The sequence below is a fragment of the Panthera pardus genome, unplaced genomic scaffold (assembly GCF_024362965.1).
Source record: "Panthera pardus isolate Hobbes unplaced genomic scaffold, ASM2436296v1 HiC_scaffold_6, whole genome shotgun sequence".
NCBI lineage: Eukaryota > Metazoa > Chordata > Mammalia > Carnivora > Felidae > Panthera > Panthera pardus.
The window spans coordinates 21,129,569-21,156,249 of NW_026526991.1; the positions used below are offsets into that span (position 1 = coordinate 21,129,569).

General features: G+C 36.3%; 1 protein-coding gene across 5 annotated transcripts in view; it reads right to left on the minus strand.

The window, feature by feature from the left end:
* Positions 1–26,681, minus strand: part of SCYL2 (SCY1 like pseudokinase 2) — a 70,534-nt gene that overhangs the window by 2,768 nt on the left and 41,085 nt on the right. For 4 of the 5 annotated variants that reach the window (XM_019446555.2, XM_053894689.1, XM_053894690.1 and 1 more), the window contains 8 exons: positions 24,817–24,939; positions 19,393–19,506; positions 15,571–15,703; positions 13,644–13,762; positions 3,578–3,678; positions 1,938–2,004; positions 1,707–1,802; positions 602–721 (listed from right to left, as the gene is read on the minus strand). In XM_019446555.2, coding sequence (XP_019302100.1) covers positions 602–721; positions 1,707–1,802; positions 1,938–2,004; positions 3,578–3,678; positions 13,644–13,762; positions 15,571–15,703; positions 19,393–19,506; positions 24,817–24,939 — 873 coding nt within the window. The remainder of the gene's footprint in view (positions 1–601; positions 722–1,706; positions 1,803–1,937; positions 2,005–3,577; positions 3,679–13,643; positions 13,763–15,570; positions 15,704–19,392; positions 19,507–24,816; positions 24,940–26,681) is intronic. The other variant, XM_053894691.1, reaches the window with a different exon arrangement.

The window sequence follows — 26,681 nt, forward strand, 5'->3', positions numbered from 1 at the left end:
GAAAGCTTTTAAGATAAAGTTATTTCTGCAGTCTGTATGAGTTTGAACTCTCTACCGGCAAGAACCTTAAGCCCTACCATAGCACTACCACCTAGGACAGTGGCTGGTACATAATAAGAAATAAATACTGGTCAGGACATATTGGTAAGTATTCCTAAATCAAGTTACAGACCTGGCTATAACTGAAACACCAAAAATTAAAAATTACTTTTTGGTCAAAAATATATAAATGCCTGAACACAATATTACTGATCATTTCAAGGTGAACAGAGTTAATCAGTACTATGAAACCTAATATTTTTTAAGAATATTATTGCCTTCTCTTTATTGGTATTTATCTAGCTTTCTCTTTGTTTGGTAACAAACACTATCTCAAAATATTATACATTAAGGCAGGCTATTGAGGAGTGGCTGGAAAATCCTTTATGCCCATAGTTCTTAGAAACTGCATTATTGAAATTTCTTAGAAATATATTTTTAGACAAACACTAATAGGTAGACTAAGTTAAATACTCCTTAAGTATCATGCGCTTGAAATTATACACAAGTATAACCTGAAAGTAAGTATGGTTGAAATTCTGCAAGAGAAATCAATTCTGACCTGTTTGACTGGAGCAATAGGTGTGTGTACTTGGGGTTTAAGAGGCTGCTGGCTTTTCAACTTCTGTGCTTGCTCCTGTTCCTTTGCTAATTTTTGTTTTTCTTCAAGTGTAAGTGATGCCTCAGAAAAAAAAAAAAAATATATATATATATATCAATGAGCAATTTCATAATTCCACTTATAAAACAGAAGACTTCTTTTTTTGTAAAGTATGTCTTAGTATGTTTGACAATAGCAAATAATTTGCAAATTACTACTGTAGTGATTGCCACAGGTACATTATATTTTGAATTAATATAAGCTTTTACTTTAAGTAGAAACTCACAAAATCTCTGCTAAAATAGTTCCAGTATGAAAACAGTTATTGTTTTAAAACCATTCATCAAAATGACTTTTTTCCAGATAAGGAGAATATGACTTGATGACTTCATTTTATAAAATTGGGAGATTCCTGTTCAACCCTATCTCACTCCAAAAATATTTTAGGAACTCACCAAAAAGCTAAGGAAAACATAAACAGTGTCTTTCACTGCTAAAGGTCTGCATCAAATTTGACATTTGTCTTTTTCCTTTATCAACTTTGCTAAACTATAAACTCACAGTATGTTCTCTTAAAATTCTGTAAACCATGCCTGGTAGCTCCTTGGCTTTACACATATAGGTACTTGTTTTTGTCAAATGAATAGAAGAAAAGTTGCCCCCAGCAGAAATTCAAATTTAACATATTATATTGAATATTAACAAATATTTCAATTGGAAAGTATCATTTTATAATTTATTATTCAAAATCAGAAGCAGAGTTGAGACACAGTGACATTTATCAAGAGGTATGACTGGCAAAGTCCAGCAGAAAGGACAAAGGAGGCAAGGCAATCTAGAAGTTACCATGTGGGAGGCTGAGTAATAAAAGAAGTTAAAATTCTCAAGTCTGTATATTCTCAATGTGAATCAGGTCATGTTCCCATGATAATTTTTAAATTTCATAAAAATATTAAAAAATGTTTCTTGTTAAGATGCTGAACAGCATTTCCCAACAAAATCTATAATTTATAGGAAGTCCTATAATATAAATAAGTACACTACAGGAGTAAGTGAAGAAACTTACTCTTTTATGTTTATTCTGTAACCCATCCTCTTTATTTTCTGATTCACCACCAGTAAGAAAGTCTGCTCCAATGTTGTTAAAGACTTTGTCAATATGCTGAAAAGAAAAATGTCAAACCACCTGAATAACATCAACAAATTGTGATTTTACTGCTTAAAGGGCAAAAGCCTCTCAAATGAAGCACACTGTCAAACTCTTTTTACAAAAATTAAAATAATCTAAATGTCTTACCTGAGATCCAACATTTGTAACTTTCGTCTCCTCAGAAGCATTCATTTGATTTCCTATATCCAAAGATCTGCAGGAAAATTGAATTATGACAAAGCAATGAAAAGAAATGCTTATTTTTAAAATACTCATACAAAAAATGGTTCTTCCACATGGGGGTTATTGGAACCTAAACAAACTTCTTTCAGGACAGTCATAATCTTTTTCATTATTTGCTACAATTAATGTCTGCTTGCTCAAAAACAGTAACATTTGCATAACAAGTTTTTTTTTAATTCAGTATTCAAAATTTACTGGAGAATTTACTCAGTCTCATAAAATCAGGCAAGCATGATTCTTACTGTCAGAGAGCTTATAGATCACTGAGAGACAAGGTATGATATGTAGGACTTGATGTGATTAAATTCAGAATCTGATTCTAATAATAAATGCTACAATCACTGTGATGGGCCAGATCCATGCCTTGAAAACCAGGCAAGATTTAGATAAGAAGAAGAAAAAAGAAGGGTTCGTTTACACCTCAAGTACAAATGCTAGATATTAAAATTTTCTCTTATAAATTTTTAAAAATTATTTTTCAGGGTTCCTGTGTTAATACAGTCAACCCACGAAATGACATAAATATCTACGTCATCGAATATTTAGAGAATAGAATATTTAGAGCGTACAAAGGGCTATTTCAAGTCATCCTACACCTGGTGTATTTGCTTTCATAAGCCTTCATCTCACTCTGGGGCAGAACCTATAAAATTTTATACGTGGGGACCTTGCTCATAATTGGTGTAAATTTTAGTGAGTATCTGATGTCTTTGGCTCAGGATTTAACAGCCATCTTAAAATCACGTGTTTTTTTCTGGGAAACAAATATAGTGATTTTATTTTAATAAACCGGCATTCTCCAGTGAGTAATTTTATCTTTCCCTTCTTTGTTTGAAAACTAGTATTTTGCAAATAATTTGGAAAATCCTCCCTTAAAGAAACGGAAGTGAATGTTGTGGTATTAAATATGAAATGAATGCTCTATAAATGTTTCTGGAATCAGAGAAAAGAAAAAGGGTGAGATCAAAATACTAGGGTTTCATAGATTTGAAAAATATTTGTAAGCGGTGCTCTTCGTGATTAGCACTCTGAATTTACAACACTAGTAGCTAATGCTGACAAGAGACTTTCTCAGCAATAGAATTTTCTTTACATATAGAAAATCTTAAGATTATCATATTACACTTTTGCACTCAGAAATGACACTGGATTTTCCACAATATTCTATTTTAACTCAGTTCAACTTAACATGTTGGAAAATTTTTAAATGTTTTACATGTGATCAAATTGAAATCCATCAATTTTTCACTATGCAGAACAAACTGATGGTTACCTGAGGGGAGATGAATGGGGGGATGTGTAGAAGAGGTGAAGGGGATTAATAATGATCACTGAGTAATAATGTATAGAATTTTGAATGACTATACTGTACACCTGAAACTAATATAACACTGTATGTTAACTATACTAGAATCAAAATAATAAACTTCATTTAAAAAAACAGGAATCCATCAATTTTTTGGGTCCTTATTCCAGAAAATCAATCATGAGGTCACTTTAGTGTCACTCTTGGGCCATGTATAATTCATATGCAACCTACTTACTTCTGCTGTTCTTGCATTATTTGAAGTTGTTCCAGTTTAGTCTTATGTTCAGACTCCAATCTGTTAAGCATCTCTTTTATGACGGAAATGAAAGAATTGAACTGGTGTAATAAGAAATTGAGACAGTTACAATGTTTCAAGTTAGCAGCAAATGTAATGTAATAAGAGAATTTAACAAGTTAATCATAATACTTTCATTTTTACCAGTATACGACCCACTCGGAGTACGGATGTCACAAGAATAGTATATTTAAACTCAGCAATCACAGCAAGCTTTTACAATATCTCTGTATGATGGTGGTAAGGTTGATGAGGCTTCTAACTTCCAGAAAACATATCTCAATGGGTTTTCTAGCCTGAGTAGTCTAACAGCTATTATTCAGGGGTCTTATAAATTTACCCCCAGCAGTTATTACATATTGACTTTCCTAGAATAATCCAAAAGTAACCATATGAATTTGTGCATATCTGGAAACAACCCACTTAATAGTGCATTAAACAATTAGTTTATTGGAGGATCCTGGGAAGATGGCGGCGTAGGAGGACGCTGGGCCCACCGCGCGTCCTGCTGATCACTTAGATTCCACCTACACCTGCCTAAATAACCCAGAAAACCGCCAGAAGACTAGCAGAACAGAGTCTCTGAAGCCAAGTGCAGATGAGAGGCCCACGGAAGAGGGAAGGAAGGGTGGCGAGGCGGTGCGCCCTACACGGACTGGCGGGAGGGAGCCAGGATGGAGGGGCGGCCCGCCGGCCAAGCAGAGCCCCCTAGTCTGGCTTGCAAAAGTGGAAGGGCTGGATGGAATGTGTTCCGACAGCAAGCGGGACTTGACATCTGGAAGGTTATAAGATAACAGCTCTGCTTAGAGAACGGGAGGGCTGGTGGACAACGGGAGGGAGAGTTGTTGAGCCCCAGACGACAGAGCTCAGCTTGGTGGGGAACAAAGGAGCTCACCAGCGCCATCTCCCTCGCCCATCCCCCAGCCAAAATCCCAAAGGGAACCAGTTCCTGCCAGGGAACTTGCTTGCACCGCACAAACACCCATCGTTCTGCTTCTGTGGATCTATCCCTCCGGCGGGTCTGACTCCCTCCTGGTGCCCCAGGGCCCCTCCCGAAGTGGATCTCTGAAGGAAAAGAGAGCTGAGCCTACCCTTCCCGCCCCTGTGCACCTTGCCGATCCACCCCAGCTAATACGCCAGATCCCCAGCACCACAAGCCTGGCAGTGTGCAAGTAGCCGAGACGGCCACGCGACCCCACAGTGAATCCCGCCCCTAGGAGGGGGAAGAGAAGGCACACACCAGTCTGACTGCGGCCCCAGCGGTGGGCTGGGGGCAGACATCAAGTCTGACTGTGGCCCTGCCCACCAACGCTAGTTATTCAAGACAGCACAAGGGAAGTGCCCCCCAGTCCCACACCACTCCAGGGACTATCCAAAATGACAAAACGGAAGAATTCCCCTCAGAAAAACGTCCAGGAAATAACAACAGCTAATGAACTGATCAAAAATGATTTAAACAATACAACAGAAAGTGAATTTAGAAAAATAGTCATAAAATTAATCACTGGGCTTGAAAACAGTATAAAGGACAGCAGAGAATCTCTTCCTACAGAGATGAAGGGACTAAGGAACAGCCAGGAGGAGCTAAAAAATGCTGCAATGAACTGCAAAATAAAATGGTGACAACTACAGCTCGGATTGAAGAGGCAGAGGAGAGAATAGATGAACTAGAAGATAAAATTATGGAAAAAGAGGAAGCTGAGAAAAAGAGAGATAAAAAAATCCAGGAGTATGAGGGGAAAATTAGAGAACTAAGTGATGCACTAAAGAGAAATAATATATGCATAATTGGTATTCCAGAGGAGGAAGAGAGAGGGAAAGATGCTGAAGGTGTACTAGAAGAAATAATAGCTGAGAACTTCCTGGATCTGGGGAAGGAAAAAGGCACTGAAATCCAAGAGGCACAGAGAACTCCCTTCAGACGTAACTTGAATCGATCTTCTGCACGACATATCACAGTGAAACTGGCAAAATACAAGGATAAAGAGAAAATTCTGAAAACAGCTAGAGATAACCATGCTCTAACATATAAAGGGAGACCTATAAGACTCGTGACTGATCTCTCTACTGAAACTTGGCAGGCCAGAAAGGAATGGCAGGAGATCTTCAATGTGATGAACAGAAAAAATATGCAGCCGAGAATCCTTTCTCCAGCAAGTCTGTCATTTAGAATAGGAGAGATAAAGGTCTTCCCAAACAAAAACTGAAGGAATTCGTCACCACTAAACCAGTCCTACAAGAGATCCTAAGGGGGATCCTGTGAGACAAAGTACCAGAGACATCACTACAAGCATAAAACCTATGGACATCACAATGACTCTAAACCCATATCTTTCTATAATAACACTGAATGTAAATGGACTAAATGCGCCAACCAAAAGACACAGGGTATCAGAATGGATAAAAAAAACAAGACCCATCTATTTGCTGTCTTCAACAGACTCATTTTAGACCTGAGGACACCTTCAGATTGAGAGTGAGGGGATGGAGAACTATTTATCATGCCACTGGAAGTCAAAAGAAAGCTGGAGTAGCCATACTTATATCAGACAAACCAGACTTTAAATTAAAGGCTGTAACAAGAGATGAAGAAGGGCATTCTATAATAATCACAGGGTCTATCCATCAAGAAGAGCTAACAATTATAAATGTCTATGCGCCGAATACAGGAGCCCCCAAATATATAAAACAATTACTCACAAACATAAGCAACCTTATTGATAAGAATGTGGTAATTGCAGGGGACTTTAACACCCACTTACAGAAATGGATAGATCATCTAGACACATGGTCAATAAAGAAACAAGGGCCCTGAACGATACATTGGATCAGATGGACTTGACAGATATATTTAGAACTCTGCATCCCAAAGCAATAGAATATACTTTCTTCTCGAGTGCACATGGAACATTCTCCAAGATAGATCACATACTGGGTCACAAAACAGCCCTTCATAAGTATACAAGAATTGAAATCATACCATGCATACTTTCAGACCACAATGGTATGAAGCTTGAAATCCACCACAGGAAAAAGTCTGGAAAACCTCCAAAAGCATGGAGGTTAAAGAACACCCTACTAAAGAATGAATGGGTCAATCAGGCAATTAGAGAAGAAATTTTAAAATATATGGAAACAAACGAAAATGAAAATACAACAATCCAAATGCTTTGGGATGCAGCGAAGGCAGTCCTGAGAGGAAAATACATTGCAATCCAGGCCTATCTCAAGAAACAAGAAAAATCCCAAATACAAAATCTAACAGCACACCTAAAGGAAATAGAAGCAGAACAGCAAAGGCAGCCTAAACCCAGCAGAAGAAGAGAAATAATAAAGATCAGAGCAGTAATAAACAATATAGAATCTAAAAAAACTGTAGAGCAGATCAACGAAAACAAGAGTTGGTTTTTTGAAAAAATAAACAAAATTGATAAACCTCTAGCCAGGCTTCTCAAAAAGGAGATGACCGAAATAGATAAAATCATGAATGAAAATGGAATTATTACAACCAATCCCTCAGAGATACAAGCAATTATCAGGGAATACTATGAAAAATTATATGCCAACAAACTGGACAACCTGGAAGAAATGGACAAATTCCTAAACACCCACATGCTTCCAAAGCGTGGAAGGAGGAAATAGAAAGCTTGAATAGACCCATAACCAGCGAAGAAATTGAATCAGTCATCAAAAATCTCCCAACAAATAAGAGTCCAGGACCAGATGGCTTCCCAGGGGAGTTCTACCAGAAGTTTAAAGCAGAGATAATACCTATCCTTCTCAAGCTATCCCAAGAAATAGAAAGGGAAGGAAAACTTCCAGACTCATTCTATGAAGCCAGCATTACTTTGATTCCCAAACCAGACAGAGACCCAGCAAAAAAAGAGAACTACAGGCCAATATCCCTGATGAATATGGATGCAAAAATTCTCAATAAGATACTAGCAAATCGAATTCAACAGCATATAAAGAATTATTCACCATGATCAAGTGGGATTCATTCCTGGGATACAGGGCTGGTTCAACACTCGCAAATGAATCAATGTGATACATCACATTAATAAAAGAAAAGATAAGAACCATATGATCCTGTCAATCGATGCAGAAAAGGCCTTTGACAAAATCCAGCACCCTTTCTTAACAAAAACCCTTGAGAAAGTCAGGATAGAAGGAACATACTTAAACATCATAAAAGCCATTTATGAAAAGCCCACAGCTAACATCATCCTCAATGGGGAAAAACTGAGAGCTTTTTCCCTGAGATCAGGAACACGACAGGGATGTACACTCTCACCGCTGTTGTTTAACATAGTGTTGGAAGTTCTAGCATCAGCAATCAGACAACAAAAGGAAATCAAAGGCATCAAAATTGGCAAAGATGAAGTCAAGCTTTCGCTTTTTGCAGATGACATATTATACATGAAAAATCCGATAGACTCCACCAGAAGTCTGCTAGAACTGATACATGAATTCAGCAAAGTTGCAAGATACAAAATCAATGTACAGAAATCAATTGCATTCTTATACACTAATAATGAAGCAACAGAAAGACAAATAAAGAAACTGATCCCATTCACAATTGCACCAAGAAGCATAAAATACCTAGGGATAAATCTAACCAAAGATGTACAAGATCTGTATGCTGAAAACTATAGAAAGCTTATGCAGGTAATTGAAGAAGATATAAAGAAATGGAAAAACATTCCGTGCTCATGGATTGGAAGAATAAATATTGTCAAAATGTCAATACTACCCAAAGCTATCTACACATTCAATGCAATCCCAATCAAAATTGCACCAGCATTCTTCTCGAAACTAGAACAAGCAATCCTAAAATTCATATGGAACCACAAAAGGCCCCGAATAGGCAAAGTAATTCTGAAGAAGAAGACCAAAGCAGGAGGCATCACAATCCCAGACTTTAGCCTCTACTACAAAGCTGTAATCATCAAGACAGCATGGTATTGGCACAAAACCAGACACATAGAACAATGGAATAGAATAGAAACCCCAGAACTAGACCCACAAACGTATGGCCAACTCATCTTTGACAAAGCAGGAAAGAACATCCAATGGAAAAAAGACAGTCTCTTTAACAAATGGTGCTGGGAGAACTGGACAGCAACATGCAGAAGATTGAAACTAGACCACTTTCTCACACCATTCACAAAAATAAACTCAAAATGGATAAAGGACCTGAATGTGAGACAGGAAACCATCAAAACCCTAGAGGAGAAAGCAGGAAAAGACCTCTCTGACCTCAGCCGTAGCAATCTCTTATTTGACACATCCCCAAAGGCAAGGGAATTAAAAGCAAAAATGAATTACTGGGACCTTATGAAGATTAAAAGCTTCTGCACAGCAAAGGAAACAACCAACAAAACGAAAAGGCAACCAACGGAATGGGAAAAGATATTTGCAATGACATATCGGACAAAGGGCTAGTATCAAAAATCTATAAGGAACTCACCAAACTCCATACCCGAAAAACAAATAATCCAGTGAAGAAATGGGCAGAAGACATGAATAGACACTTCTCTAAAGAAGACATCCAGATGGCCAACAGGCACATGAAAAGATGCTCAACGTTGCTCCTTATCAGGGAAATACAAATCAAAACCACACTCAGGACATCACCTCACGCCAGTCAGAGTGGCCAAAATGAACAAATCAGGAGACTATAGATGCTGGAGAGGATGTGGAGAAACGGGAACCCTCTTGCACTGTTGGTGGGAATGCAAATTGGTGCAGCCACTCTGGAAAACAGTGTGGAGGTTCCTCAAAAAATTAAAAATAGACCTACCCTACGACCCAGCAATAGCACTGCTAGGAATTTACCCAAGGGATACAGGAGTACTGATGCATAGGGGCACTTGTACCCCAATGTTTATAGCAGCACTCTCAACAATAGCCAAATTATGGAAAGAGCCTAAATGGCCATCAACTGATGAATGGATAAAGAAATTGTGGTTTATATACACAATGGAATACTACGTGGCAATGAGAAAGAATGAAATATGGCTCTTCGTAGCAACGTGGATGGAACTGGAGAGTGTGATACTAAGTGAAATAAGCCATACAAAGAAAGACAGATACCATATGGTTTCACTCTTATGTGGATCCTGAGAAACTTAACAGAAACCCATGGGGGAGGGGAAGGAAAAAAAAAAGAGGTTAGAGTGGGAGAGAGCCAAAGCATAAGAGACTCTTAAAAACTGAGAAAAAACTGAGGGTTGATGGGGGGTGGGAGGGAGGAGAGGGTGGGTGATGGGTATTGAGGAGGGCACCTTTTGGGATGAGCACTGGGTGTTGTATGGAAACCAATTTGACAATAAACTTCATATACTGAAAAAAAAATACATAATAAAAAAAATTAGTTTATTCAGATTGTTACAAAAATGACATGTTGGGCTAAAATAAATCTGCTTTCTACAAAGAAATATTAAATGTATTTAGTTTAACTTTCAAATAATTAAAGTTCCTAAAGTATATCTAATACTATGCCATAATGTGGTTCAGGCTTTGGTTAAATGATGATTCTTAGAGTGCCTCCGATCATCATGAACAATTTATTTGAATAATACCATACTTTACAGGAAGAATCCAGAAACTGTGTTCTTCCCCTCCCAAATCTTCTGACTATTTTTGTGCTGGGTGCTCCTCAAAATAGGTTTATTAATATCTCTATCTTATAAATGAGGAACTTCTGGCTTAGTGAAAGACAAAGCAACTTAGTATGAGATACTAAATAACATATGGCAGGATTGGAATTCATAAAAGTCTGTCTCCAGAGCTTGTACTAGTTTCTACATGACCCTGCTTCTCACCATGCTCAACCATCTGTTCATCCTTTGTCTCACCATGAGAGTTAACAAAAGGCATTATTTCCTTAGCGGTTTACTTTGACAGACTCTCTGCTGATTAGTTTTCTTTTTACTTTGCAATGAAGTAAAACATAGTAGCAGAACAGTATACATATAGGTGCTCATATCAAAAAATTCACAAACTGAATGCAGAAAAAGAACATTGGCAGCACCCCACAGGCTTCCTTGTGCCCCCTTCTCGGTACTTCCCACCACCTTACCCTCTGAGTAAACACTAGTCTGACCTCTGGCAGTGTAGTTTTGACTGATTTTTGTACTTTATATAGAATCATTAGGTAGATCTTCTTCTGTGTCTGGCTTCACTGGCTCAACATATGTTTGTGAGATTCATCCATATTGTTGTATGTAGTTGGTGCAGAAGAATTAACATAGTAGGCCTGAACTTCCATCTTTGAAAAGGCCTGCTTGCAAGGTTGGCCATTGGCCGGTGTCCAGAAACTCAGATTTTACGAGGGTTCCCACCATTAATTGATGACAGTGGCTCACTAAACTAAACAAAGACTATGTTTTATGCTAAGCATCTGCTTTTCTTCTGGGAGTCTGGAATTTGAGTACATGACAGGCAGATGGAGCTACAACACTTCACATGTACTGTCACGACTCATTACCAGGGAAAATAAGTACATTGAGGAGATGACTCTGGAAGCTTGAATCTCGTTTCCTCCAGACATTGCCCTATAAGCCTTCTCCCTTTGCTGATTTTGCTTTATACCCTTTTGCCATAAAAACCATAGCCACGAGTACAACCATATGCTGAGGCCTGTGAGGACTTCTAGTGAATCAATGAATCCGAAGGTGGTCTCTGGAACCCCTACTCAACATAAGTTGTGATGTGTTTTGACTGCTGCTTGGTATTTGCTATTTTATAATCCAATGCAAAAAATGTACTTTCCTAAATCACATTATCTTTCTCACATAATGCAAAATACACTTAGATTATTTTAAGTCAGAATTTACAGAAGAGGGCACTCTTTCTTCTTTTTTCTTTTTTTTCTTTTTTATGTTTTTATTTTTGATACAGAGAGAAAGCACAAGCTGGGGAGGGACAGAAAGAGAGGAAGACAGGAACCAAAGCAGGCACTGCGCTGATAGCAGATATCTTGATGTGGAGCTTGAACTCAAGAGCTGTGAGATCATGACCTGAGCAGAAGTTGGATGCTTAACTGACTGAGCCACCCAGGTGCCCTGAGGGCACTCTTAAATCAGGAACCCTGTCCATGAAATGAATAGGAAAGCAGACCACACCCATGTTAACTATCTCGAAATACTAGAAGATATGGATCAAAGTATTCTGTTGATGAAAATAGGTCCCTAAAAATATCAACCATAAAGCTGAAGAAAACAAACATCACATTTCATATGAAATTATATATCCTGATATAAGCATTTGGGAATATTTAAAAACATGCTAGATCATATATATGAGAACTAAGAACAGAAATGACCAAAAGCTGGATTATCTTAGGCATTATCATCATCCTATTTTTCCTCAATATTCATTGTTTCCCTTTTTGCCGGTTGTAACCTCAACCCTGCCACCCAAGATATGAAGAAACTATCAAGCCAAAAATTGAAATTTAGGGACACAAACTTTCAGAGGCTTACCCAACCACTTCATAGGGAATTTTAGATCTGATTAATTTTATAAATTTCCCTAACTCCAGAACTCCTTTCCCTAGGCACTCTCCCCTATAGGCCAAAAGCTTTCCTGCTTAACTCCAGCTTCTGTTTCCTTCATTGCTCTAATTCACTTTCAGTACTTAATTCCCAATCTTGCCTGCCTATCCATTTCTGACACTCCCTATTAAACAGTAACCAACTAATCCCAGTATTTTTCCATCATACTCCATTAAACACCAGTTCTATGGTAAACAAAATGACTTGTCATTACTTGGTAACTCAAATTTTCTCTCAATTTAATAAATATTTTTGTTTCTGGCACTGCATTAAGTGCTGGGGATATAATAAAGAATAAGATATAATAACCAGCCTTCTGGGAAAGGCAGACAATACCTATGACAACTACAGTGATAGAGGTATACAGAGAGATAATTGTATAATAATGTTTGAATACATTACCTTTTTGCTCAAATGTTTACCACATCTTGGAAGTTCAAATACCTAAGTACACCTGAAACTAATATATCACACTGTATGTTAACTATACTAGAATTAAAATAAAAAACAAACACAACAACAAAAAGCAAACACCTAAATCAGACAGCCATTTAAAGTCTACCTGTTCTAGTCTCAATTTATCTCTCTTCCATTACTCCCCTACTGATTTACAGGTATCTCTCAGTCAAACTGGATTATTCATTCTCTGTGGCTGATAGACTCTAAATTGGTTCCCAATTATCTCCTCATTCTGCTGCTCAGGCCTTTGTGTAATTCCCTATCTTTGAGTGTGGGCAGGACCTTGCTGGTCCTGACTTGCAAAGGTAATAGGACGTCATTTTCTTGATTACAATATAAGATGCTGTAACTTCCATCTTTCTAGCAGACTCTCTCTCCCACTTTGATGAAACAAGTTGCCATGTTGGAAGACCCATGAAGCAAGGAGAGCTGACACAGCTAGAAACTGAGGCCCCTGGTCAAACAACCTAAAAGGAACTGAATCCTGACAACCATGTAAGTGAGCTTAGAAGCAGATCTGTCCTTCCCCCATTTGAGCCTTCAGATGAGGCCCCAGCCTTTGACTGCAGCACTGTGAGAAACTCTGAACAGAGAATCCATGCCCTGGCTTGGCTGACCCACAGAAACTATGAAAACCATCTAGTTTGTGGTGATTTGTTATGTAGCAATAAATTAGAAATACACACCCCAGACACATCACATTCATTTTTAATTTGTTCATGTCAACTTTCCAGCCCCAAATTTGAATTAGCCCAAAATCCTACATATCTTTCAATGTTCTAGTCATTTACTATCTCCCAATGAGGCCTTCAATAATCCATCCTTCCAACTCACATACTCCTTACTTTGAACCCACAACTTTCTTTATTGAACTCTGTGACATATTTTTCCTTGTTTTAGCAACATTTAAATGTAATATATTTATTTATTTAATTCCAAGAAAACAATAAACTGGACAAATTGAATAAAACACAAAATACTCCTACCTGATTGAGATTAAGATTGTTTTCAATACTCAGGGGAATCAAATGAGGCAATACTTTTCCAGCAAGCTGCTCTTTGGTGATTCCCAACTTCTTATGTGTAAAGGTACATTTATAAATACCTGATAGAAAACAATGAGACAAATTTTATAATCCAATACCACAAATTCATAGATACTAGGAAAATATTGTATCTATATGAAATCTCTTGATAATCAGTTTGATTACAAATTTTTTCTTATCAGTGCCTAGAATGAGGATGCTCTTAAATATGGATAAGAATGATTTCAGCTTTATCATCAGTTTAAACCATGACATATTTAACCTGTACTTGCTTGGCTTAAGAGCACATTTAATATTAGTATAATATTAAAAGCCTTACTACAGTGCAACAGTAAGGTTACAGAATGATCCTCTCTCCTGAAAACACCTAAATATGTATTTGAGACTTCTCACCCAAACTCGAGACATCTATTTCACAAGTATGTGAGTATAGGTTACACCTTTATTCACTTCTTTAACCAGATTTAACATGTTTAAAACTTTAATAATTTAATTCAACTCCACACAATCCTTTCCTAGTGTCTCACCTATTTACTCAAACTTCCAGAGCCTGCGTATTACAACTATTCCACAAAGCCTTCAGTTGGTAAACTGAGCACATTTGTTTCTCATTCTCTGAATGCTTGTGTTATAAGTGTTTTGTATATAATCCATAGCTTTAGAACACACCATATGTTATTATTTTCCTGTTAATGTAAATTTCACTTATATACTCAAAGAGTAACTTTACTGAGCACCTATTAAATGCTTATTTGCTAGGCACTATGCTCATTACTTCTCCCTGCCCATTTTCTCACTGAATTCTCATAAAACTCCTATAATGATATATTTTTTACCCTCATCTGACAGATGAAATTTTTCTAAGTCATTCCAGGAACTGACACAGCCAGGGCAGAAGCTAGGGCTCTTTCCACTATGCTAAACTCTTTTTCAGGAAGACTAATTTATTTGAGCCCAAAAGTCTCATACCATATACCATGTCTACAAAGGTCTACAATAAATTACTTGCTGACCATTCCTACAAATATTTACTGAGGGCTTTCTATAGACCAGGCACCTTAGTACTTTAGTGTTAAAAATACACGGCTGAGTAATTTCATTTTTCTTCAAAATTAATAAACTTTAACTTCAGTAAAAACTAAACTTGCTAATGTTTTTGTGATACTACAAGTATGTCTGTTTCCATTAGTATAGCAGACCCCAGCATTTCCAGATTGGACTATCAAAACTGTAACTATTTACAAACAATTTCAGTTTCTTGACAGAGTAATTTGTAATTATGCTAATAGAACAGAATGTGCTGTAAAGCTAATATGCTTCATCAACACATCACTTAGCAATGAAACATACTGGTTAAGATTTAAACATAATAAATTAAAAACCAGCTCTACCACTTTTCAGTTGTGTTACCTTGAATAACTTACTTCAACCCTGAGCCTCGATTTCCGTACTGTAAAACAGAAATAACAGTAGCTATCTCATTGGAATTTGGAGAGGACAAGAGATAACGCAAAGAAAATACTCAACACAGTGCCTCTTACAAATTGGGTACCAAATAACTATCAAATTTTACTATTAAGACTGGTATCAGCATGTCATGTAGCTTTGTTTGCCTCTCTTATTTGGCATCATTTTATAGGGAAAACTACATGCTATCATGGTATTTGTGAAGCTAGGATTCCCAAATGTCTAATTTGCTAAAATTAACACAAAGAAAAGTTATATCATGGTATTTATCCCATCATTCTTCAATTACTGAATGCTATATACTTGAAAAAAGGATACAAAGGTTTTATAATTTGGAAAATTCATTTGCATGACTATAAAACAATAAAGTAGCATCAAATAACATTAAGTTTTCAGCTACCTAAAATTCCCATGAGGACTGCGGGTTCCTTGGATGGAATCTGTTGTAAGAAGGGCAGGATATCATCAAGAACAAACCACTTATCCAAGTATTCCAAAATCTTTCCTAAGCACACTAATGAATTTACACGAACCTATTAAGAGAGGTAAATTGCATTAGTCACTTAAAGTCTTGCAATCTAGAACAAAATGTTTAAGTATAAATTTAATCTTCAAGTATAGATATGTTAAAATCTCAAGAATAAAAGTAGGTTTAAAAGCTCTCATCCTTTATTAACATAGGAAATCCATGTATTTACTAACTCCCCTAGACTTGTTTCAGGAAGAATTTATGATTGCTTTACCAGGACACTAGTTAGCTAAAGGTAAGGAATGACTGCAATTTTGTATCCTTTTAAATGAAGTGATTAGGATTTGAGAAGCTTTACTATATATGTGTTTATTAATATTTTTGGGGGGACATCTGAATTATAAAAAGGACTACATTCTCCTACCAAGTGATCAAGTTTACTAGGCTTCCAGTACTTTTCTCTAACTCAGGTTTAATTCATTCTTAAATATTTCAACAACATGTGAAAATTATCTATACTTTACCCTACCTAAAGTTTTCTATTTCTAAATATATCTTTAATACAGACATTAAAACCTAATACTTAGGAACTCTTTCACCAAAATTCTATCTATATTTGATTGACTATTTTGATAAATATTTCACACCCTATTTTTTTGGCTTGAATTTATTAAGATAATTACTTCAAGGAGAAAAAAAGAGACAAACCGGAAAAAAAAAAAAAGACAAAAACAAAAACTGGTGGTTGCTAGAAGAGAGATGGGTAGGGAATTGAGTGAAATAAAGGGGATTAAAAATATACTTATTTGATGAGCACTGAGTAATGTACAGAATTGTTGAATCATTATATTGTACACCTGAAACTAATATAACACTGGATATTAATTACATTTCAATTTTTTTTAAAAAGAATAAAATCAACAAAATTCCAGTTAAAAAAACTAAGAAAAACAAAATAATTTAGTTGGTTAAAAAAACACCATATTTCTACAAGAAAGATAGAAAAAAATCTGAAAAATAACATACAATTGTTTTCTGAAATTCAAAAATAAGGAATATTACAAATTCAAAAAAAGATAGCTAAAGTCTTAATTTGCTCTTAGAATCAGTATTATAAAAGGAATTGCCGTGTGTGTGTGTGTGTGTGTGTGTGTGTGTGTGTGTGTGTATAAAGAGAACCTAGAAGTACTAGTTTACTTTTATTTTTATTTTTAATATAAAATATTAGTCATGTAAGTCATGAAGAAATAGAGCTCTTATTTTACCTACCCCTGTGTAGAATTTATTTTTTCTTTATTTAAACAGTATTAAACCACAATTCTAATTCATGACTCACATTTTAGGAACTTCCCAGTTAGAATCTTTCAACCTTATGTCCATGAATGCAATTCAGGAATTCACATTTGCCCCTCTGAAGGCAGGAGCACCATACATGGTATATAAAATGCAAATCCATTCCAGAGTTAGTGCTCTAAATGCATTCATTATAATTCTTTGTAAACATGCCTTTGAGGGCTCAGTTGCCATCTTAAAATGAGATATAAACATCCCCAGGCATTAATACAGATCATTTAAGTACCTATGCTTCCCACCTCATACATACTTGGAACTGAACTAGAACATGCACTTTGACAAAATGTATGCTAAAATAAATGTATGCTACCATAAAATAAAAGTGTGACTTAAATGATTTTTCTTTTTCCTTTTTTAAGCTTTTTTAATTTTACTTTAATCTGTATACTCAATATGGGGCTCGAATTTACAACTCCAAGATCAAGAGTCGCATCCATACTCTACCAACTGAGCCAGCGAGGTACTCCCAGATTTTTAAAAGGCATTTTGAAAATGAAATTTTAGGGGCACCTGGGTGGCTAGGTCGGTTAAGCGTCCGACTTCGGCTCAGGTCATGATCTAGCAGTCAGTGAGTTCGGATCCTGCATTGGGCTCTGTGCTAACAGCTCAGAGCGTGGAGCCTGCTTCAGATTCTGTGTCTCCTTCTCTCTGCTCCTCTCCTACTCATGCTCTGTCTCTATCTCTCAAAGATGAATACATGTTAAAATAAATAAATAAATAAATAAATAAATAAATAAATAAAAAGGAAAAAAGAGAAAAAAAAGAAAATGGAATTTTAAGCTGTATATTACTTCACCTATTTTGAAAATTCAATCAAAAAAATTAGAAAATTTCAGAGAAAAGAACTGGATTTCAAGTCTTTTTAATACTGATGAAGAAAAACACTCAGGGGGGTATAGTAACTTGCCCAGTGGCACAGGAAGGTTAGTAGCAGAGTCAGAATAAGAAAGAACTCAGGTTTCTTGACCTCATTTCATACTTGTTCATTTTGGTAAACAATGATACTTTTTCCTATTTTTGTATTGTTTTCTATCTCAGAGCCGTTAGAACCAAAAAAAACATAAACTAAAATGGATTAGGTAAATCATGTCATTTTAATAAGGTAAACTCATGTCATTTAAATTGCTTTTGCCTATCATTCCATTAAGCTACAAATGCTTATATTTATTTAAATTCACATTTCACCTAATAAAGATGAATGAGATCTCCAAAGAACTATATTTACAAAATGCAAATTTAATGACCATTATCAAACAACAATATAAAGAACTGATCAGATGAATGAAGAACATTTCTCCCTCTTTTCTAAAGCTGCCATTTGAAGAGAATATTCAATGTTACTTCTTAAAGAATTATTTGTGGGATAAATTCTTATGATCTACTGTTAGAGAAAAGGTTGAGAATACATATGCCTCTCAATATGAGATAATGAGAACTGTTATTTATTCTACTTCCTTGACCAACAACTATAAGTGTTAAAAATTCTGTATTCAAAGAAATCAACTGCCTTTGGCATAGATTTTTGAGTACAACTATTTCCCGCCACTTGTATTCTTGTTAATGTATTGTTTTATTGTACCCTTATTTTTTTTAAAGTAGGTAAGTGGTGGATATAAAAATATAGAGATAGATTACTAAAAAAAAGGCAGTTTACAAAAGGAAGCTATTCAGAATGATTATAGGCTTATACACCAAATTAAACTCTCATGATTATTTCAAAACTACCAACAAAATAAATTGTGAATTAAAGCAGAAAAGTATTAAGAAAGAAAAATTACTCAGATTTTCTAGTGAAGCACTCAAAGTTAGGGGACAGGAGCAAGGTCAGGGGTGCAATAGTGCAAAATTATATATCAGGGAAAACTAAAGCTATTGCTCACTTTTTTTTTTTTATTGCTCACTTCTATGGTACTATATTATATAGGTTACCTACAGCCAAGATGAAATATATGAACAAATTACAAAAGGGTTATTTAGGGGCACCTGGGTGGCTCAGGCAGTTGAGCATCCGACTCTTGGTTTTAGCTCCGGTCATGATCTCATGGTTCTTGAGTTTGAGCCCCACATCAGGCTTCATGCTGACGGTGCAGAGCCTGCTTGAAATTCTTCTTCTCTCCCTCTCTCTCTGCCCTTACCCCCATGCAAATGCGCATGCTCTCTCTCTCAAAATAAATAAGATAAACTTAAAAAAAGATAAATGAAGTTTGTTAAAGTTAATACACTGACAGTGCGGAGGCTGCTTGGGACTCTCTCTCTCTTTGCCTCTCCCCTGCTCACTATATCTCCCTTTCTCAAAATAAATAAATAAACATTTTTTAAAAAGGGTTATTTAATAATAAGAAAATGATTTAAAACAATGAGAAGTAAAAGAAAAGCAAAAATTAATATGCAATTACTTACAGCAAGGGAAGATGTCTGTAGACATGCATTTTTAATTCTTGGTATCAAAGCATTTTTCATGGATGGGTAGTCTATAAGATTTGCAAAGGTTGGAATGATGTTTAAACAGAGTTCCTATTAAGAAAATACACTGATTCAATCTTAGAGAAAGACTCTCTTCATCCTTTCTCCCACATATTAAAACATTTTGTATTTACATAGCTAATTTGTCACATAGTTTGAAATAAACTTTTATTTATGTTTTATCATTTGCTCCTTTCAACAACTAGTTGAAAGAAGAGTTGTCACTAATTTTCAATTTTACAGATGAGAAAACAGACTCAAAAGATCTTATTCAAGGGGCGCGTGGGTGGTTCAGTCAGTTCAGAGTCCAACTCTTGGTTTCAGCTCAGGTCATGATCTCATGGTTTGTGAGTTTGAGCCCTGCATCGGGCTCTGCTGCTGACAGCGCAGAGCCTGTTTCGGATTCTCTCTCTCCCTCTGTCTGCCCCTCCCCTGCTTATGCTCTCTCTTTCCCTCTCTCAAAATAAATAAAACTTTTTTAAAAAATTTAAAAAGGACCTTACTCAAAACCATGCAAAGTCATATAACTAGCATATGGTAACAACAGTCCTTGGTCTTCATTCCTAATTTCTTTCCCTGATAACACAATTCATCAATTCATCATTTATTATTTAAAAATGGGAACACCTAAGTTTTGCTATCTTTCACAATAAGGATTAAATACTAAGTAACATAGAACTATTCCTCTTAAATAAGGGATTTCTTAGCTTATCATAAAACAGAATACAAACATTTTCTTTAATATATTTTAAAAGATTGTTTTATAATATTGGGGAGAAATACAATAAGACACTATTATGCAACCCCAGTTTTTAAAACATGTATGCATATGTGTCTGTCTACAGACTTAGGGAAAAAGACTCAAGGATAGACACGGAAATGTTAACTATGGGCATCTCTGAGGGAGGATTTTAATTTTCTTTATATGTTTAAGCACTTCCAAATTCTAAAACTTAAGCAAGTATAACTCATAGAAACAGGAAAAAGTTATTTAAAACACTGTTAACTAATGTTGGCCACAATGTAAATGACTATAACTGGGAACTCTGAATGAGGCTAACAGAGGAAAAGGGGGACTAAATGAGACAAGGAAAAGAACAAGAAATGGCTTGAGAACTAACTGGCTCAAGAACATATATCTCAGATACCTTATTAAGAGCAGAATGTTCCTTGTAGCAAAGCAAAGAAGAAGGGATTACTAAAGAAAATGGAGGCATAAATGTGTATCAGGGAAGGAGTTAGACAATATTTGGTATACTTAAAGACATTCATTTGTAGTTAGCAGACAGAAATAAATTAACTACTAACAATCTGTTATCAAAATAATGGCCAAGTATTTTATTTGCTTTACTCCCATATTTCCAAAAAGCAGCTATTAAGAGTTGCATGTTTATATCCACTCAGAATTGTAATTAATAAGTGTGACATAACTTGAGGATAAGAAGTACAAGCTACATTCAAGGATGCCCATTTTCCAAAGATGGGCAAGAATAGGCAAGAGTGAGCAGTTTGTGAGATACTGTACTCCTGTTACCAGAGGGGACCTCTGTAGGGAAGGTCAGCCTTTAATTCATGAGAGCAAGCATACATGTGCACTATGCTGTATAACCTAGCAATAGGTTACAAAGAGGCAAATCTTAAATTATGTCTAAATCATTTAGCTAAAAGTGGGGAGGAAGAGCTCTTTTCCAAAAAGGGAATACGATGAAGAACCTAGAAACAGGAGACTCAAACAAACCAAAACTCAAGGAAGTCATTAGCTCATTCTCAGGAATTTCTGCCTCTTAGTTTATACTTTATAACTGATGGTGGGGAGAGGAGAAAAAGCATAGCTTCTAAGTTTAATTTTAAAGGTAAAAATTTTTTATTTGGTTCACATATACATTTCTATTCAAGCCTCTAAGCACCCTAATTTTTGTACATCATTTTCTACTTTCCTAAATGTATTTCTGAACCCCCTTTAGCCTCTTAAATATTTCTAATCAAACTTCACTTTAAAAATATCACTCCATAGGCACCTGGGAGGCTCAGTTGGTTGAGCATCTGACTCTTGATCTCAGCTCAGGTCATGGTCCCACCCACGGTTGTGGAATGGAACCCCAAGTCGGGCTCCACACTGAGCCGAGATTCTCTCCCTGTGTTTATGATTCTCTCTCTCTCTCCCTCCCTCTGCCCTTCTCCCCACTTTGTGCTCTCTCTAAAAAAAAAAAAAAAAAAAAAATTAAAATTAAATAAAAAATATCACTCCAAAAATGAATTTCCAAAGTTACTTTCCAGCCTTCTACTTGCTTGAAACTTGAAGACTTTTGTTTCTTGGGGTGCCTGGATGGCTCAGACAGTTAAGTGTCCAATTCTTGGTCTCAGCTCAGGTCATGATCTCATGGTTTGAGAGTTCGAGCCCCACACTGGACTCTGTGCTGATAGCGTGGAGGCTTCTTGGGATCCTGTCTCCCTTGCTCTCTGCCCCTCCCCCATTCGTTCTCTATCTCTCTCTCAAAATAAATAAACATTTAAATAAAGACTTTTGTTTCTTGCTCTTATTCTAGTATTCTCCCAAAGATCCCAGATAGTCTTTTAACTTTAACACTCTTACCAAGCAATGATGATACTAATTAATTGGACTGGTGACTAAAGACATACTGAATGATCTCTTACTCGACACAACCCCAAAGGCAAGGGAATTAAAAGCAAAAATGAATTACTGGGACCTTATGAAGATTAAAAGCTTCTGCACAGCAAAGGAAACAACCAACAAAACGAAAAGGCAACCAACGGAATGGGAAAAGATATTTGCAAATGACATATCGGACAAAGGGCTAGTATCCAAAATCTATAAAGAGCTCACCAAACTCCACACCCAAAAAACAAATAATCCAGTGAAGAAATGGGCAGAAGACATGAATAGACACTTCTCTAAAGAAGACATCCAGATGGCCAACAGGCACATGAGAAGATGCTCAACGTTGCTCCTCATCAGGGAAATAGAAATCAAAACCACACTCAGATATCACCTCACACCAGTCAGAGTGGCCAAAATGAACAAAGCAGGAGACTATAGATGCTGGAGAGGATGTGGAGAAACGGGAACCCTCTTGCACTGTTGGTGGGAATGCAAACTGGTGCAGCCACTCAGGAAAACAGTGTGGAGGTTCCTCAGAAAATTAAAAATAGGGGCGCCTGGGTGGCTCAGTCGGTTAAGCGGCCGACTTCAGCTCAGGTCACGATCTTGCGGTCCATGAGTTCGAGCCCCGCGTTGGGCTTTGGGCTGATGGCTCAGAGCCTGGAGCCTGCTTCCAATTCTGTGTCTCCCTCTCTCTCTGCCCCTCCCCCATTCATGCTCTGTCTCTCTCTGTCTCAAAAATAAATAAACGTTAAAAAAAAAAAAAAAGAAAATTAAAAATAGACCTACACTATGACCCAGCAATAGCACTGCTAGGAATTTACCCAAGGGATACAGGAGTACTGATGCATAGGGGCACTTGTACCCCAATGTTTATAGCAGCATTCTCAACAATAGCCAAATTATGGAAAGAGCCTAAATGGCCATCAACTGATGAATGGATAAAGAAATTGTGGTTTATATACACAATGGAGTACTACGTGGCAATGAGAAAGAATGAAATATGGCTCTTCGTAGCAACGTGGATGGAACTGGAGAGTGTGATGCTAAGTGAAATAAGCCATACAGAGAAAGACAGATACGGTATGTTTTCACTCTTATGTGGATCCTGAGAAACTTAACAGAAACCCATGGGGGAGGGGAAGGAAAAAAAAAAAAGAGGTTAGAGTGGGAGAGAGAGCCAAAGCATAAGAGACTCTTAAAAACTGAGAACAAACTGAGGGTTGATGGGGGGTGGGAGGGGTGGGTGGGTGATGGGTACTGAGGAGGGCACCTTTTGGGATGAGCACTGGGTGTTGTATGGAAACCAATTTGACAATAAATTTCATATATTGAAAAAAAAAAAGACATAGTGAATGATACAAGAAATGTGGGTTTCTAAAATTCAGCAAAGCTGCACAGGTCAATCTGATTTAAATATTAACTATTTCAATAAATACTTATTGGCTGATGTGTATTGGCCAAATGAACCCCCTTATGAAGAAAAATTAGCTTTCATATCACTCAACTTTTCTCTCCTTCCTAATCTCAGTGAACATAAAACCAGGTTGGCTACACAGGGCCTGTGGGAATGTTTTAAGAAGCTATAATTCATAACTCCTTTGGAAAGGCCTAAAAAGTAAAAGTAAGTACTTCTTTTGTCCCATGTCATTTGGACAAAACCAGCATATCCTCACCTTTAAGAAGGCATGACATTATATGGAAAAAATGTAACATGAACCTCACAACTTTGAATAAGCAAAAACCTAGACAAAGACTAAAATGAGTCAAAAAAGTGACCTTATACACGTGATATTAGGTTCACATTATTTTTAAGTAATCTCCATACCCAACATGGAGCTTGAACTCACACCCCAAAATCAAGAGTCGCATTCGCTACTGACTGAGCCAGCCAGGTGTCCCTGGTATTAGGTTCACATTAGAAAAAAAAGGCTTTGGTCAATAACCTTTAAAAATTAAAATTCTGTTTTCTTTACTAGAATTTCTATACTGGCAAAGAAACTTTAAATATAAAACCATTTATGCAATGAGATGTTCTTAACATAGGTACTTATTTTCCAAAGTAAAAAAAAAAAAAAAAAAAAAAAGGAAAAAATTATACTTTTAACAGCAATCCAAAATTTTTTTGCCAGACAGTCCTATAGAACCAAAATTTTAATAGCAAAGCTAAAGAACTAAGTTTGGCAAAGTACATGATGTTTTAACATAACCTCTATGACACACAGAAATAGCTATAAATGCATTAGGAATGGTCACACTAAATTACTGTCTGGTTTGCTATCTACTTGCTACACAAATTAACTTCAGTATAGAAAGAACACTTAGAAAAGTAAGTTATCAAGCATGAAAAAAAATTAGGAATATGGGAATACCTACTTAGTGTTTTCATTAAAAAAGTCACATGTATCTTTGACATTTCATTCCTATGTTAGTTATTCATTTAGGAAGAAGATATACAATGATTCAACTGTAAGAAATCAAATCTTTCAGAATAGAACATTTTTGATAAATAAAAGCAATGAATCTTATACTTCATTAATACAGATATTTGTCAATACATTCTTTAAATTAGTTGGGAGCAGATACATTTTAGTAACAGTATATAATGCAATTCAATGGATTAATAATATAGATACCAATTGAGCTTTATATAAAAGATTTTATAATTCAAACCCAAAATGTACTTCTTTCTTTTGTTTTAAAAATCAAAATCATTATTTTAAAAAAATCAAATATTATACCTGGATCTGAATGGAAGGAGCCTCTAGTGCTCTATAAACCATTGGTAAGACACTGTTCTTTATCTCATCAGGAGGAGTTTTGGTTAGTAGCAAATCCATTTTTTGTAGGAAAATTAACAAAATCTGTGTAGAAAAAAGGAACAATGTATTAAAGCCTAGAATCTTTATAAGATTTCACATATGACAAAATTTAAAGTCTCTTCAAAAAAGTAAGTTCTGTATTTTGACACTCACCATGTTGCTAGCCTGAGGGCATGGAAGACAAAAACATACAAATCAAGTTTCATAGATTTCTGGAAGCACAGTATTTAACATTTGCTCTCAGTTTAAACATTTAAGTGAAGACTAATTTCCTAACTCTCACATATCTTCGGCAATACATTACTCACCTGTAAGTACCACTATCTGGGTATCCACTGGGTTTAAAAAAAAAAAAAGAAAGAAAGCCTGAGAACAGCAAAGTCAGATATCCCAAAGAAGTAGTTCACTTGGCTTCTAAGTTTAAGAACAGAAGAAAAGGTACAGAAATGAAAAGGTCTGTCAGGAAAAATTCTAAAAAGAGACATTTTCAATAGTCTCCAATCATGTTTTCTCACCTAGTTGCCACACATACCTAGATTATAAGGAAAACATGGCCCCTTCTATTCATGCAGACTACATGAGTGTTTCATGAGTGAACATGTGGCTCCGCCGCTTTCACTCCTAACATCTTGACCATATTTGGGGAACTCTGCTTCAAAGCCTACAGTTCCCTCATCTGCCCTTTCTTAGCCATAGGAACTCTTGCTTTACCACCACAGACTTCCTTCTGTTCCCCTCCTTTTAAAGGAAGGACTGCAAATAGCCTCTCATAAAACCATTAAATCACACAGCTGATGGTTTATTAATATGCTACTGCCATGGAATGGCAGAAATATGTAGTAATATTTACTATGTGTCTAGAAATTTCATTTAATCTCAACAACCCCTTTTGTTTCAGAAATGAGCAAAACTAAGGTTTTAAGAGTCTAATGACTTGCCCATGTCATCCTTCTAATAAGGATGAAGAAGACCAGATTCAAACCCAGGAGTGTGACCCTACTGCTCTTAAATCCAAGACTACCTTGGGGCGCCTGGGTGACTCAGTTGGTGAAGCATCTGACTTCGGCTCAGGTCATGATTTCACAGTTGGTGAGTTTGAGCCCTGCATCGGGATCTGTGCTGACAGCTCAGAGCCTAGAGCTGCTTCGGATTCTGTGTCTCCCTCACTCTCTGCCCCTCCCCAGCTCATGTTGTCTCTCTCTCTCTCTCTCTCTCTCTCTCTCACAATTTTTAATTTTTTTTAACATCTATTCATTTTTGAGAGACAAAGAGAGACATACCATGAGTGGGGGAGGGGCAGAGAGAGAGGGAGACACAGAATCTGAAACAGGCTCCAAGCTCTGAACTGTCAGTACAAAGCCCAACACGGGGCTTGAACTCACAGACTGTGAGATCATGACCTGAGCTGAAGTTGGATGCTTACCCACTGAGCCACCCAGGCGCCCCTAAAAAAATTTTTTTAAAAACCCAAGACTACCTTGAATCTGACAAATACTATAATAGAGTCTAACATCAGAAATTAATTACATTTTAACTTATAATACACACACACACATTATTTCCATGGTGCTATAAGCATTTTCCTCCTCCTGGTAAAACTATTTATCAGCAATAAAATAAAGAGAAACAACTGGCATAAACTATCTGCAAGCTAAAGACCCTAAATAACAAAAAGAAAAACAAAAACAAATATTTAAAAGTACAGAAGAAAAAGAAATACTTCTTTTCACAAACCAATAACTTTCAATAAGTCCAATAAGAACAGTATGCCAGATCTCAATATA